The following is a 13,318-nucleotide window of genomic DNA, read 5'->3' as shown; positions in this document are numbered from 1 at the left end:
TGCAAAACAAGGCTGTCACAGCATGCTTATTTTCTTTCAATTTCTCTAAAAAGTGATGTGTCCAGTTTGACTTAACACAGTGACGTTTTAGAACCCAGTGATCAGAAAGATGGAGGTATTTTGCTTACGGTATTTTGTTTATGGTATTTTGGTCCAGTTGTGAAACCTGTTCTCTTAGAGGGTACAGTGGCTGAGGACAGACGTCTCCAGTAAAAAAAAAAATGATGGGAAACATCCTGAGACCAACTGGGGAGAGGGTCTTTGTGGAGGGGTCTCTGCACACAGGCTCAAATTCACTGACCTGAGCCTGGCCATCAAACATTAACCTCTCAGGCTAAAAATTTTAGGTGGGCATTTTATGCTTAGATATACTGGAGAGTCAATTCATGAACCCCTTTTCTCACCCAGAACGAAGTCTGGTCCTGAACACAGACACCTGTCTGCAGTCACGCACCACACCGTCCCACACTAGGAGACACAGTGTCTTGTGTATTAAAATGGTCAAGCTGGATGCTAATCAAAAGTCAGCTCTTTCACATCTGACTCCTATTTCCTGAGCCCCAATAATGTACAAGACTTGGAGGGTGGGATTAGAGGAAGAAATGATGGTCAGGCTTAGCACCCCACTGACACCTCTGTCCTTTGTTAGGAGTCACGAGCACCAAGAATGTCTGAAGGGTGAGTCAGTTAAATTTTCTTATTGCGGACTTTGATTCCTAGGGGTTATTTATTTTGCAGTTATTGGCAAATCTTGTACTAAATTTGTTGCCATAATCAGTTCTCTGAGTGGTATGGCCCATTCTTTTATGTTACTCCCATGCCCTTTGAGGAATGTCTTTGGAATGAATATCCTAATTATCTCCCAAACTGGGTCATCAGGAGGATGGAGAGCTTAACGAGAGGGAATGAACAGGCAGATCTTCTGATCCTGAAGTTTTCTATTGTTTTGAGCCGTAGTGCTGTCAATCTGGCAGATGTGAGGAGCAGTAGGGCCTGGCAGAAACGAAGAGGAAGAGGAAGGGGTGTGTGTGTGAGGTTCCACAGCCCTTACTCAGATGCACTTGGTTGGATTCACAGACCCTAGAGCAGTAGACAGGCCAGTATGGAGACGGCCAGAGGCTGCTAATGGGTGTGGCATCGCTCCACTTTCAGACACCATGGGCTTTCCCTCTAGAAAAAATAACCACATGAATGATGCTCCACTGTGCTCTAAACCAGCACCCAGCCATTTGTTCAGACCAGTGGGGCTAATTCCCAAATCACTGGGCCTGTCCTGCCCTGCCCCAAGTCCCAGCCCTCCAGGCCCAGCCACTCACTTACATTTCACCAACCCAGAGCCTCTCTTTGCTTGTAGAGCAGGCCATGCCCGTTAGAACCTGATGTCCCCTTTGGGACTGGCCGTTTGTTGACACTTGGCTCAGTCAGTCAATTTGGTAAAGATCTCAGCCTCCTTCACCACCCAGCCCAGAGGTTCACGCTGCCCAAGGCCCTCTGGCCTCCCAGGATGAGTCCCACCTGCCCATCCCCAGGTGGCCAAGGCACCCGGTTAGCAGCTACGCTCCACTCCAATCGTTATTATTTTTGCATATCTACCTCCCCATAGACGGTGAACTTCTTATCTCTGGGGCCCTAGCACTAGGACCCTGGCCTGACTGAGCACAGGGCACAACTTGAAACAAATTAAAACATTTCCAGGGCCTAGGCATGTCTAGAAAATTTAAGCATTTGTGTAGGATGTCTTCAAATATTTCTTATTCAGGTTTAGCTATTAAGAAATAAAAATTGCACATTGATTATAAAGTGTTGAAGGTATAGTAAGAGGCATGAAGCATACAACAAACACACGTGCACCTGCCATGCATCTTAGGCCAAGAGGCTTCTCTCAGATGGGAGAACGCTTTCTCCTCGGTGGCCTGGACACAGACCGAGCCTACACCCCTGGGAGATGGCCTCTGGGGCTGCACAGGGGCTGAGGCAGTCCTGCCACAGTCTTACAAAGACAACTTCTGAAATGCTTGCGGTTTTTTTCTTCAGGGAGTCCATGAGAAAATTTCAAAGGGAAAATCCGGAGTCTCTTACGGCCACGGTTGTGAGACAGAGAATACTAAAAGCCCAATTCAGAGGCCCTGCCGGCTCTGGATGGGGAAATACCAGCTGGCTGTGTTTAATTTTGCTCGGCTTTGAAGCCCCAGAATGCACAAAGCTATGTGGGAAGCAAACGTTTTCTTTGGCAGCCAAGGCCCTGCGCGGTGAACGCATATAATTACGTTGCTTTAGCTGAGACATTCACGCTCACACCAACAGGAGAAAGCCCTCTGCAGAGCTACCCCGCCCTGGCCTGGAGAACACTCAGAAGCAAATTGTTTTATTCTGAAAACCGCAAAAGGATGTCAGCTCTTTTCAGGCAGATTTCTGGTTTAAATTCACTTCTTCTCCCACAGGCATCTCTAAGTGTAGACGCTGCCGTGTGATTGACAAAGAATGGGTTCCACCATCGGCTGGAGCTGGGTTTGGATCTCAACCTCACCCCACAGAGAGCCCTGCACACACGTGGCAGGAGAATCCACCTGCTGCGGCCGAGCTTTCCTCCTGCAGGACAGGAGAACCAGGAGCCCGGGCGTCCGGGAGTGGCTGTGAACGAGTTGTGAAGTGTTGTTCTCAGAGTGTGCAGGTTATCACCGTTTCTACTACACACAACTTTCACCATGAGAGCATTTAAACAAGGGCAACAGCAACCACTAGCAGCCATCCCTAACTTGGGACAAGCCCCAAAGGGATGTAAACTTTGCAAAGTGGAAGCATCTCTGTTGAGCCAGTCCCCAGAAAGTGCCACCTGGAAAAGTCTGTCTCTTGAGCCAAGGCGAGTGATAAAACCCATGTTGGCTCCGAGGCGGCTGCTGCTGCTGCTGCATGCTATCCCTGTGGTCACCGGTGGGCACCCACTTTGCCTACACCATTCTGGGTGCTTGGACAAGAGGTGCATTTTCCTTTTCTTAACAGCTTGTCTACATCAATGGCCAGTAGACTGGAGTCACTGAACTGAGGAAGCATGAAAGAGAGACGGCCCGATGAAGGCTGACCCTTATGCAGATGGACACAGATGAAAGGATTGAAGGTTCTAAAAGCAGCATAGGTTAAAATCTTGGGCTCTGCACTGCCTGGATGAGAACAGCCAGGTGTGTGACACTGGCCACATGACTTGTCCATAATGTGCTTTACCTTCCTCATCTGGAAAATAAGGATGAGAAGAGAATCTAATGAATAGTTTTGGTTTTTGTTTCAATGATTGTATGTGAAAAATGCACACAAAGTGCTTAGATAGTCGCTGGCACGTAGTGCCTGCTCAACAAATATTTGCTGAAATAATGCTTCCTCCTCAGGGAAAACGTGCTTGCCACGTGGCCTGCAGTGAGATACACACTCACAAATCTGAGAAGGGCCAAGCCACTGTCACCTTCCGAGACTCCCTCTGGACTCTAACCTCAGGGAGCAGCACGGGGCTGGCAAAGCCTTGGAACAGTGAACAGAAGGCAGAGGCATCGTTAAACGACAAACAGGGGCTGATGACTCAGTAAAGTGGGAGCAATTTGAGACCTCTTCTCAAGAGTTCCGGTGAAAGGGGTACTCCGAGAAGTGAGAAGTCAGCGAAACTGAGGCAGAAAGACAGGAGGCCAGACCCTCGGGGGGCCCAGAGGTTGGAAAGAAACCTATGCAAGAGTTCTTGTGTTATACTGGACCAGGAGCTGTGCAGGATGCAGAGCTGAAGGAGCCAGGCAGGGATCTTGGCCTCCACGGGGCTTCTGAGAGGTTTTTAGGACCATCCAAAGGCTAGTTCAGTCCCTTCAGGTCTCCTACGTGGAAGAGGACCGGGCTAACACCTTCCAAAGAAGGAAACCATGGACATCTCCCTCCCCACAATGAGCTGTGCAACAATCCCAACAGTGCCAAGAGCTTTCGTCAGAAGCTTCCTTTTTCAAAGCAGCATTAGAGAATCAAGCAATAAAGTAAACCACACGTGGAACAACATCAGAATAATGCGTGGCAAAAGCAATGATCTCCCAAAACTCCCATTGTGGGTGCTGCCGACAGTCTTGAATTACACTGACTTTGAAGCCACCAGATGAATCCTGCAATTTTAGATCTTGATTCAGGGGTTAGAAAAGGCAATACCTGACTCATGATTTGAAACCACCCTTTCATTACACCGTGATTACATCTCAATTTGCACCAAGTTGGCTTTGAGAGACTACACGAAAATTATGCTAATAGAGTTGCAGGCTCCTGCCTGTGATTTCAGGGCTGGACTCGGACTTACTTGTTAAGGATTTTGGCTCTCTTAGCACTTGAAAAATTCTCCAGTTGCAAGGACTCTTGAGTAAGGAAAGCGACAGCCAGGTGAAAGTAGTTGTTCCACAGCTGAAAACCAAAAAGGAAGACATGTTAAGTTTTGGACAGCTTAATATCAGGTCTCAAAAATGCCCTGAGACATTTATCACTTGCCCAGCATACACTTCTGAAATGTTTAAAAAACCGCACTCACTATGTACAAATTGCCAGCCAGCCACCCACAGTGTGGTTCACGGCTGAGCACGGGCTCTGAGGTCACAGTGCATGTGAGCAAATCCCAGCTCTGCCACTTACTTAGGCAAATAATCAAACCTCTCTGGGCCTCGGCTCCCTCATTGGTAAAATGGGAATTCCAGTAGGACCTACCTTATGGGATTGCTGGAGGATAAAAGCAGTAAATAATGCAGAGGCTTTCTGGTGGTGCCGAGCAGGCAATAAGCACGTAATAAATGTTATCTCATTATTATTGTATTATGGAGCCCCTTACTTAATAGCATATAGATTTCTATAATTTATGATTTTTTTTCTGATACTAAAAATATATATAAACCCTAGACAATTAAGGAAAACAGAAATAAAAAGATCAAACATTTCATATTTCAAGGATTTACGGACTATACAGGGCTTAAAAGACAATTTACTATGAAATGATTTTCTCATCATAAAGGTCTGTGTATTTGGACACAGTAACCTAGACTTGCTGCTATGAAAGTGTTCTTCAACAAGAAATGTTAGTATAGGTAGAGTCCTGAAGTCATGAGCTGATACCTCTTGGTGATATCAATGTTTAAGACAGGGTCAAGATAATTAAAATGAAGGAAGAATTCTTGGATCACAAACGAGGATGCTTTTGCTTGTTCACTGGCACTCAACAAACGGCACCAGCATCCACCTCCCACTGCCCAGGCGAGAGCCCTGGGACTCACTCTGGGTCTGTCCCTTCCCGCATCTCATCAGATCAACCAGCAAGTCCTTCTGCTTTCAGCCTATGAACACCCCCCAAGTCCATCGCCTTTGTATCAGTCCCAGGGCTATCGCACAATCCGGGTCAGCTCCCTCCCTCACAGACCACAACAGCCTGTTTCCTGTTTCCTGTCTCTGGCCTCGTCCCTCTCAAACCCACTGTCCCCAGTGCAGCCACAGGGAACTAACAACAATCCTAGGGAGCCACACTCAAACCCTTCGGGAACTTCCCACACCTTTCAGGTCATAACAGTCCCGAGGGTGAGTCTGCCACTCTCGCTCCCTCTGCCTTCCCACTCACGCTGCATCTCGTGTGCCTTCCCATCAGACCCCTGAACCAACACTCTCCCACTCTGGGGCTTTTGCAGACACCCGGCCCACCCACCTCTCCTCCCTGACCATGTGGTAGCACACCTGGACCAGGCACGTTTGTCCTCTCTTCTCCCTCACAGCACTGCAGTCTGTCCCTACAGTGACGCTCAGTCCACCCTCCATGGCAGACACTGTAGTCCTGCCTTAACCGTCCTCCCTCTACGCCCCATGATGCGGTGGGGTGGGGGCAGGATCCCACGTCTGGCATAAAGTAAGTGATCCATCAATCACAACCAGTAATTGAGGGATGCACCCACGGGGATTTCTCAGACGCAACATAAAACTCAATAGACATTTCCTCTCAGAAGGCAGCACCAGCTGGGAAGTGGGGGGAGGGAGTGAGAGACAAGTGGGGAGACCGACCCCCCCGCCCCCGGAACTACAGCAGGGGCTCAGAGAGTCTGGCCATTACAGTTACTCATCAACTCCAGAGCAGAGGGCTGTTTGCCAGTTGAGGAACTGACTGTTCGTGTCCCAGAGAACAATTCAGGGGAACTTTCCTCTGCTCCCAGTGGCAAATAGCCTGGATGGTCAGAGTTTCCATCACATGTCCAGGCTCAAACGTGCCTTCAGTGTTCTTTAGAAGAAATTTGTGGGTGTCAGTTTTCCCATTTACAAAACGAGGATAATATTTATCATATCAAATGAGACAGCTGCAAAGAGTTATATAAAGTTACATAGAGTTAACAGTATTGACCTTCTTTTTAGCTACCTGTGAAGTAAGTGGAAATTTTAAAGCACGGATGTAAGTAAGAGTGTGCTGGGCTTCCATTTATGCAGCACCTCTCACAAACTGGGCACTTTCTGCAGTAACACAGCAGCTCGTTGATCGCTGCAGAACTCACCAGGGAAGTGCTGCTCCCCCATTTCTCAGATGAGGTTCAGAGACTCGCCCAAGGCCACAAGTCACATGTGACATGGAACAAGGGTCTCGAGCAGGGTGTCCCGGACCTCATAAGCCACACTCCTTCACTGCCCACAAAGGCGCTTTCTCTTTTAGCTCCTTTTACAAGGAAAGGGGTGGCTCAAATCAATAAAGTACAAGTTGCTTCTTCTGTTTTTGGAACCAACACTTCCCACCTACTGCCGCCTGTCTCCTTTGGCAATGCCCTCCTGTCACAGCACTGGCAGGAATCACTGGCCACTATCAGGTGCATCCTGAGAGTCACTGTCAGGGGCACGGCCAGAGCAGGACCCAGAACATATTTTAATGTATAGCTGCTGCCTGTAAAAACAACATGAATGTTCCTTCTAAATGCCAGCATCCCTCACTCCCTGTTCCTTCTCTTCATTCACACAACCAGGATGACTGCTGAGCCAGAAGTCTCCTAAAACCCCTGCCCTGGGAGACACTTATGGGAACAGTGTCATGAATGCCCTGAAGAAGGAGGTTTGTTCCCTTGTGTTCTGCACACCTGGCGACTCTGCTCTCCACATGTGAAGCAAGACTGGAACAAACAGGAGATGTCTATTTCCTCAGGAATGGGGAGGCTGCATGCTGTCTATACCTCAAAAATCCCTTAGCAGCTACCAGAGCCTGAGCAGGATGAGGCGGGCCCCCCAGGGGTTGGAAGGGTGTGGCATGGGGGGGTCATCGCTTCAGTGATATTCCTGCTAAAGGTACAGCCTGGGTCCAAGCACAAGGAAACATGAGACAGCCCACACTGTGGGGCCTTCTGCAAATAACAGGCTTGTGCTCTTCAAAAGTGTTAAGGACAGGAGAGTCAAGAAAGAGTGAGGAACTGTTCTAGCCTGAAGGAGACAAGAGAGACACAGAAACTGAACGCAGAGCGGGGAGGGAGGGATGAATAGGTGGAGCACAGAGCGGGGCAGTGAAAATACCCTTTATGATACTACAATGGTAATACTCTGTACGATACTATAATAGTGGATACAAGTCATTATACATTTGTTCAAACCCCCAAAATGTACAACACCAAGAGAGAACTGTACTGTAAACTATGGACTCTGGGTGATCATGTTGCATCAATGCAGGTTCATTGATTGTAACAAATGTACCACTCCAGTGCAGGATGCTGATAGCGGGGGAGGCCGTGCATGTGTGGGGAGAGGTGGCATATGGGAAATCTCTGCACCATCCACTCAATTTTTCTGTGAACCTAAAACTGCTGTAAAAAGTCTTCAAAAATCATATAAAAATTCAACATTAGAAAAAAACAATACTGTAAGCAATGCATATGATAAGTAACTGCAATGGGTGATGCTGACCTACGATTGGGACGCCCATATGATTTTATATGATTTTTCTTTAAAAATTGTATAAAAATTCAACATTAAAAAAAAACAATACTGTAAGCAATGCATATGACAAGTAACTGCAACGGGTGATGCTGACCTATGATTGAGATGCCTATGTGATTGGAACACCTGAACTCGAATGGGGTCTGAGGACTAGACAGGAGTAATAACAATGTAAATTTCCTGATTTTGGTAGTTTTACTGCAGTTATGTAGGAGAAAGCCCCTATTTGTAGGAAATACACACTACAGTATTGAGGAGGCGATAGGGTGTCAGTTTGGCAGCCTACTATTAGAAGGTTAAGAAAAGGAGTTCTTCCTACTGTACTTGCCAGAAATGAGAAGCTAGCTGACGAGGAGCAGAGGGAAAAGAAGGGAAGTAGCAGCCCTCAGGGTTGGTTAGTTAAAGGAGAAGGAAGTGCCAGGAGAGAGAACTGTCCAGCAAACGTAAGGACGTAGGAACATAAAAATGGGCCTCGTCAGAGCGCCAGCTGCCTGGAGCACGTGCTGAAGGCCGCCTCCCCATATGGCACCCAAGCACTCCCCAAGTAGGAAAGTGGGTGCCTTCAGGATGGAATGCACTTCACACCTGCCAAGGGGCAAGGCGCCATGTTGGGCTGAAAGAGCACATTGCTGCTAAGGTGTGTGGGTGCGAGGAGAGCATCCAGGGGACCTTACTCATGAAACAATGAACAAGGGCAGCAATAACCAACATGTCGGGAAAAAGGAGGCCACACTCACAGCAGCCACACTTAACGTACACAGCAATCTACCCAGCAAGTAATAGGTAAGGCCTACATGGATCAAATGAGAAAACCTAATGAAGCACACAAAAAGGAGACCTAAATATTCCTGTATGGGATGGGAAAAAATAAATACAGCAAAGGATTCACCTAAATACTGTAACATATCTCCTACATTTATTTATAAATTCAGTGGAATCTCAATTAAAATACAAGAAGCACTTAAAAAAAAAAAAAACGTTAAGCTGGTTTTGAATTTCACATGGAAGAGAAAATACACAAGAAGAGCTAAGATAATTTTGTAATAACACACTAACAGGAAAGTCCTGGCTTTACTAGCTGGGTATAAAACCAGTCGGTAAGAACACAGGAAATAGAACTGACACATACATACATTTGCAATCGTGTTTTTTACAGTGGCAATTCAAATCATTGGGAAAGAAGAACCTATTCATGAAATGATGTGGGGAAAAGTGAAGTTAAACTCTTCCTCCTAACACTAACTATAGAAATTCCAGATGGATTAATCACTGGAAAGTTAAAAGCAAAAAAAAAAGCACAACTATAAAGGTATTAGCAGATACTAACTACATAAAAAATAGTTACATTTATAACATTGAAGCAAAGAAGGGTTTGCCAAGCAAAACATAAAACCCAAGAGCCATAAAAGAAATGACAGATTTGACTGCAGAAAAACTAAATATTTCTACATGATAAGCCTAAACCTGTAACTAGGCTATATCAAGAATTTCAACTTACAAAATGTACAACAAATAGCCCAACAGAAAAATGAGCAGAGGAAACGATCAGACAGTTCATAGTAGAAATCACACAGGCAGGAAGTAGTCTCAGCCTAACTAGCAATCAGAGAAATCCCAACAAATGTAAGAGACAACAATTTTAAAGAAATTGGTGTTGGAGAAGATTCTAGACAGTACCTGCTTTCAAAGAAGGTTGGTGGGATTGCAAATTGCTAAAGCATTTTAGAAGGGTAATTTATCAATGTCCATTAAACTTAAAATTTTTTACCATTCAGCCTGGCAATTATGCTTCTAGGACCCTGTTCTAGAGCAATGCAGCACTGAGATGCACATGTCAGACTGCTCATGCTAGCATTGCTCGGAACAGGGAAAAACTGGGAACAGCCTGTAGGTCATCGGTGCAGGAATGCCTGCCCAAATGTTGTATTTTTATATTGTGGAATACGACAGAACTGAAAAGCATATAGAGTATGCTCCAATTCATGTTAAAAGCCAACAGAAAGGATGCATAGGTCCATATAAACACTTAAAGAAGCATCAGGAAGAACCCACAACAATTAGTTAAAAGTCACCCTAATTAAAATTTACCCTGTGGAGGGGAAAAGGGTAGGAACGAGTCTCATATTTCACTCAAGGTGCTGATCTACAGTGATAAATATTCACAATGAGTATACATCTGTGTTTTAGGACATGTGAAAACAAGCATTAAGCAGAGAAAATAATACAAAATTAAAAATTGTGAATAAATAACATTTTTAGATACATAGTGCTTGTTATACTACATACTAATAATCTATAATGTTGATAAATCAGAAATTTTAAATTTTAAAAGAAATAAGGGCATAGGCACCTTAGAACCCAATCTAATAAACTATCACATTAGCTCTAAATGTTCAGAAGGCAATGCAAAAAGACAGTGTCTGGGAACAGATAACAGAACTGGACCACCCACTGAGTGTACAGAAATCCTCAGGTTCCTTCTCAGTGAACAATCCTGCCCAGGAAACTAACATGCCGTTTGCATCTGGATGCTTTTTTTATTTGCAAACTTTAGTGAACTAAACTAAGTAATAAGAGTGTCAAAATCGTTATTAGCAGAAACACATCTGGAGTACAAAGGAACTGAGAGCCCCAAATACCAGAGGCATAGTAAGAAATCACACCAGGCAAAATCAGTCCTTATCATGCACGCACACACACACACTCTTTGCAAGTACTGAAGAAGTAGGGCTAAGACTGACTGGCTGACCAAAACCCAGGGGTATGGGGGTAGGGTCTTTTGCCTGGTAAAGGCCACTGTGGGTAGCATAAAGCAGGGAGAGAATAATCAGCGAAAAACGGAGTTCTACAAGCAAGCTGAGCTCAGTGATGCAAAGCCACTTGGCCTCCTCTGAGGCTCCTTTCCTCCCCATGTTAGGATGATCTGAGACAATCTTGGCAGCCACACCAACTGAGACGTGGTGGCCTCCCTGCTCAGAGTCCCTACTTGTCACTCTGATTCAATACTTTCTGAAACAGCTCCATCTCCTTCGTAGCTAAATTGAGCAAATACCCCAAGGGCATAATTTTCAATCCTCCGGTTCCAAATGTCCATATTGTAAATTCCATCTCCACATCTTGGATGGGAGACCAATTAAACTCGAGGATTAGAAACAGAAGATATTGGCTCAGATGAGCAATTTGTTTTAACGTGATTTCCCAACAAAGGTCATGTCTACCTCTTCTCTTACCTGTAGCTCAAAGTTGGCTTGATCCAGAAATTTCTTGTTCAGCATATCTGCATACTGATTAATCGCTCGCAGGAAGACTCTGAAAGATCAAGAGAAAATTACATAATTACACACTTTTGCTCTGGCACCTTTGTAGATCTGGCATTTCAATTAGATACAATCTGAGACTGTCTGGAACGTGAACTCTCTAAGTCCTGTGAAAAGCTGCGAGATTTTGCCAGTAAAAAGACCAGAGATTTATATGCAGATGTTCTCCAAATTAATCAAAGAAATTAGCACATGCAGAATAAAAGAAACAGACCAAAATAACAGTACCTGAAAGTAACATATGAAAAGTATCACTAAAAAAACTTAATTTGAAAAAAAAGGTGCAAATTAAATCCTTTTCTCAAGTCACAATGTCTTACTGTTACATTATTAAATTGGTCTTTGCTTAGCTGGCTTTTTAAAGTTAAGCATTTGAAAGTACTGATACATACCAGCTATCGGGCTTAACACAGGTTGGTGAAATATCAGTATGTTTGGAGGTATGGCTTACTTCAGTATCATTAATCCTATACTCCAAATGCTAATTTTGGTCACTGTTTACTTGTTTAAATCAAATTTTAAAAGATATGTAAGTGATTTGACAAGAATTTTAGCAGGAATCTTAATTCACTGATTCATTGACGATGCAGAATTTTAAGCACCCACAGCAAAATACCACATCCTTCAATACCTTGACTTTTACTTTTCTATGATGAAACATGAAATTTGGGCTCATAAATGACTCCAGAGTGCTAAGCCTTTCACAAGCTTATTCATTCAGTAGATTTGTTTTATTACCCTTGAGAGTGTTTACAATAATAAAGCTTAGTTCAGATACTTCTTTTTAAATGACCCTTCTCCCTTTGCACAAAGGCAGGATGCAAGAGGAATTAGCATCAGGTCACAGATAATAAACTTAATTACACTCCCTCTATTTAGACAGCAGGAAGCAGCCAGAAAGTATAAGAGAATCTAGGTTACTAGGAACCAGCGCTCTCTGACAACATGATCTCTTTAGCTCTGCACGCCTGGAGAAGCTGCCCATCCCTGGCCATCCCAGAGCCATTAAAGGCCAGTCACCTTCGAGGAGGGAGGAAGGCAATCTCCACCCGGGGCTTTAAGGAGGTCTCTATCACCCTCGCCCACCATCCCCTGCTGCCCCACACCCCGTCACGGCAGTTTCTCTCACACTCGTACTGTGTACAGCTCTAAGAAAGGGGATTTGCAGACATGGTTTCATTAAGACACCCATCAGCGGGATCTAGGGCTGAAACAGGTGTGACCAACGGCCTGTGATGGAGTTTGCTATCTCAGTCACTGAAGAAAACTGTAGTCCGAGTTATTTGAATTCTTCCCTGGTTTAGGCCACTAGGGGTGGTCACGTTAAACATAAACAGAAAGGAGGAATTAGTGTTTCAAGTGACTATTAATGGAGGGACGTGGGGATCCCAGCCTTGTGCATTAACCAGGAGCACAGACTGGGCAGCAGCATCCATCAGCCTTAAGGTTGCCAGATTTTGCAAATATAGGATGCCCAGTTAAATGTGAAAAATAGTTCTTATTGCTGAATTTTGTAATTTATTGAAAAAAGCTGAATATAGGGCATTTAGTGCATCCTGAAAAGTTAATACAGGACCAGCGCAAAATCACTAAGTTCAGGACATGCCTTGTATGTACAGGACACTCGGCAACCCTAATCAGCCCTCCAGTCTCAGGCTGGGGTGTCCCATGCCGTGTTCAGCCCTCCAAAGTACAGGACGCGTGGATGCATGGCTAAAGAGAAGATGGTTTACCCACCTGCACACCTGACCCTTGGCAACTGCGTTCAGATAACATCTGGGGACATGACTTGCATTAATGCCAGCAACCAAAGAAAATCCCCCAAGCGTCGACGGAATAAGACAACTTCCCGTCATTAGGGGGGTGGCTCTCCTGTAGCACAAAAACACGGGGCTTATGGCCACTAACAAACTTTTTCCTTAATTTTTCCTTCAGCTTCAGAACTCAGCTGTTCACTAGAGTACCCCAGGGTCCTTATGAGCTTGAAGGAAGACCCTCTCTGCAGCGCTCCACGACAATAATGACAAGCTTACCAGAACATGCATTATTATTACAGG

The 13,318-nt window shown here is 45.0% G+C and overlaps 1 protein-coding gene across 3 annotated transcripts in view; it reads right to left on the bottom strand.

Annotated features, from left to right (window-relative positions):
• DOCK1 (dedicator of cytokinesis 1) overlaps nucleotides 1–13,318 on the bottom strand; it is a 505,015-nt gene that overhangs the window by 99,752 nt on the left and 391,945 nt on the right. For all 3 annotated transcript variants that reach the window (XM_014794062.2, XM_014794063.2, XM_087432851.1), the window contains 2 exons: nucleotides 11,175–11,253; nucleotides 4,316–4,416 (listed from right to left, as the gene is read on the bottom strand). In XM_014794062.2, the coding sequence (XP_014649548.1) occupies nucleotides 4,316–4,416; nucleotides 11,175–11,253 (180 nt within the window). The remainder of the gene's footprint in view (nucleotides 1–4,315; nucleotides 4,417–11,174; nucleotides 11,254–13,318) is intronic.

Source organism: Ceratotherium simum, chromosome 6 (assembly GCF_057802395.1).
Source record: "Ceratotherium simum simum isolate JZ-2026a chromosome 6, ASM5780239v1, whole genome shotgun sequence".
In the NCBI taxonomy this organism is placed as follows: domain Eukaryota; kingdom Metazoa; phylum Chordata; class Mammalia; order Perissodactyla; family Rhinocerotidae; genus Ceratotherium; species Ceratotherium simum.
This window is presented reverse-complemented; position numbering and strand designations above follow the sequence as displayed.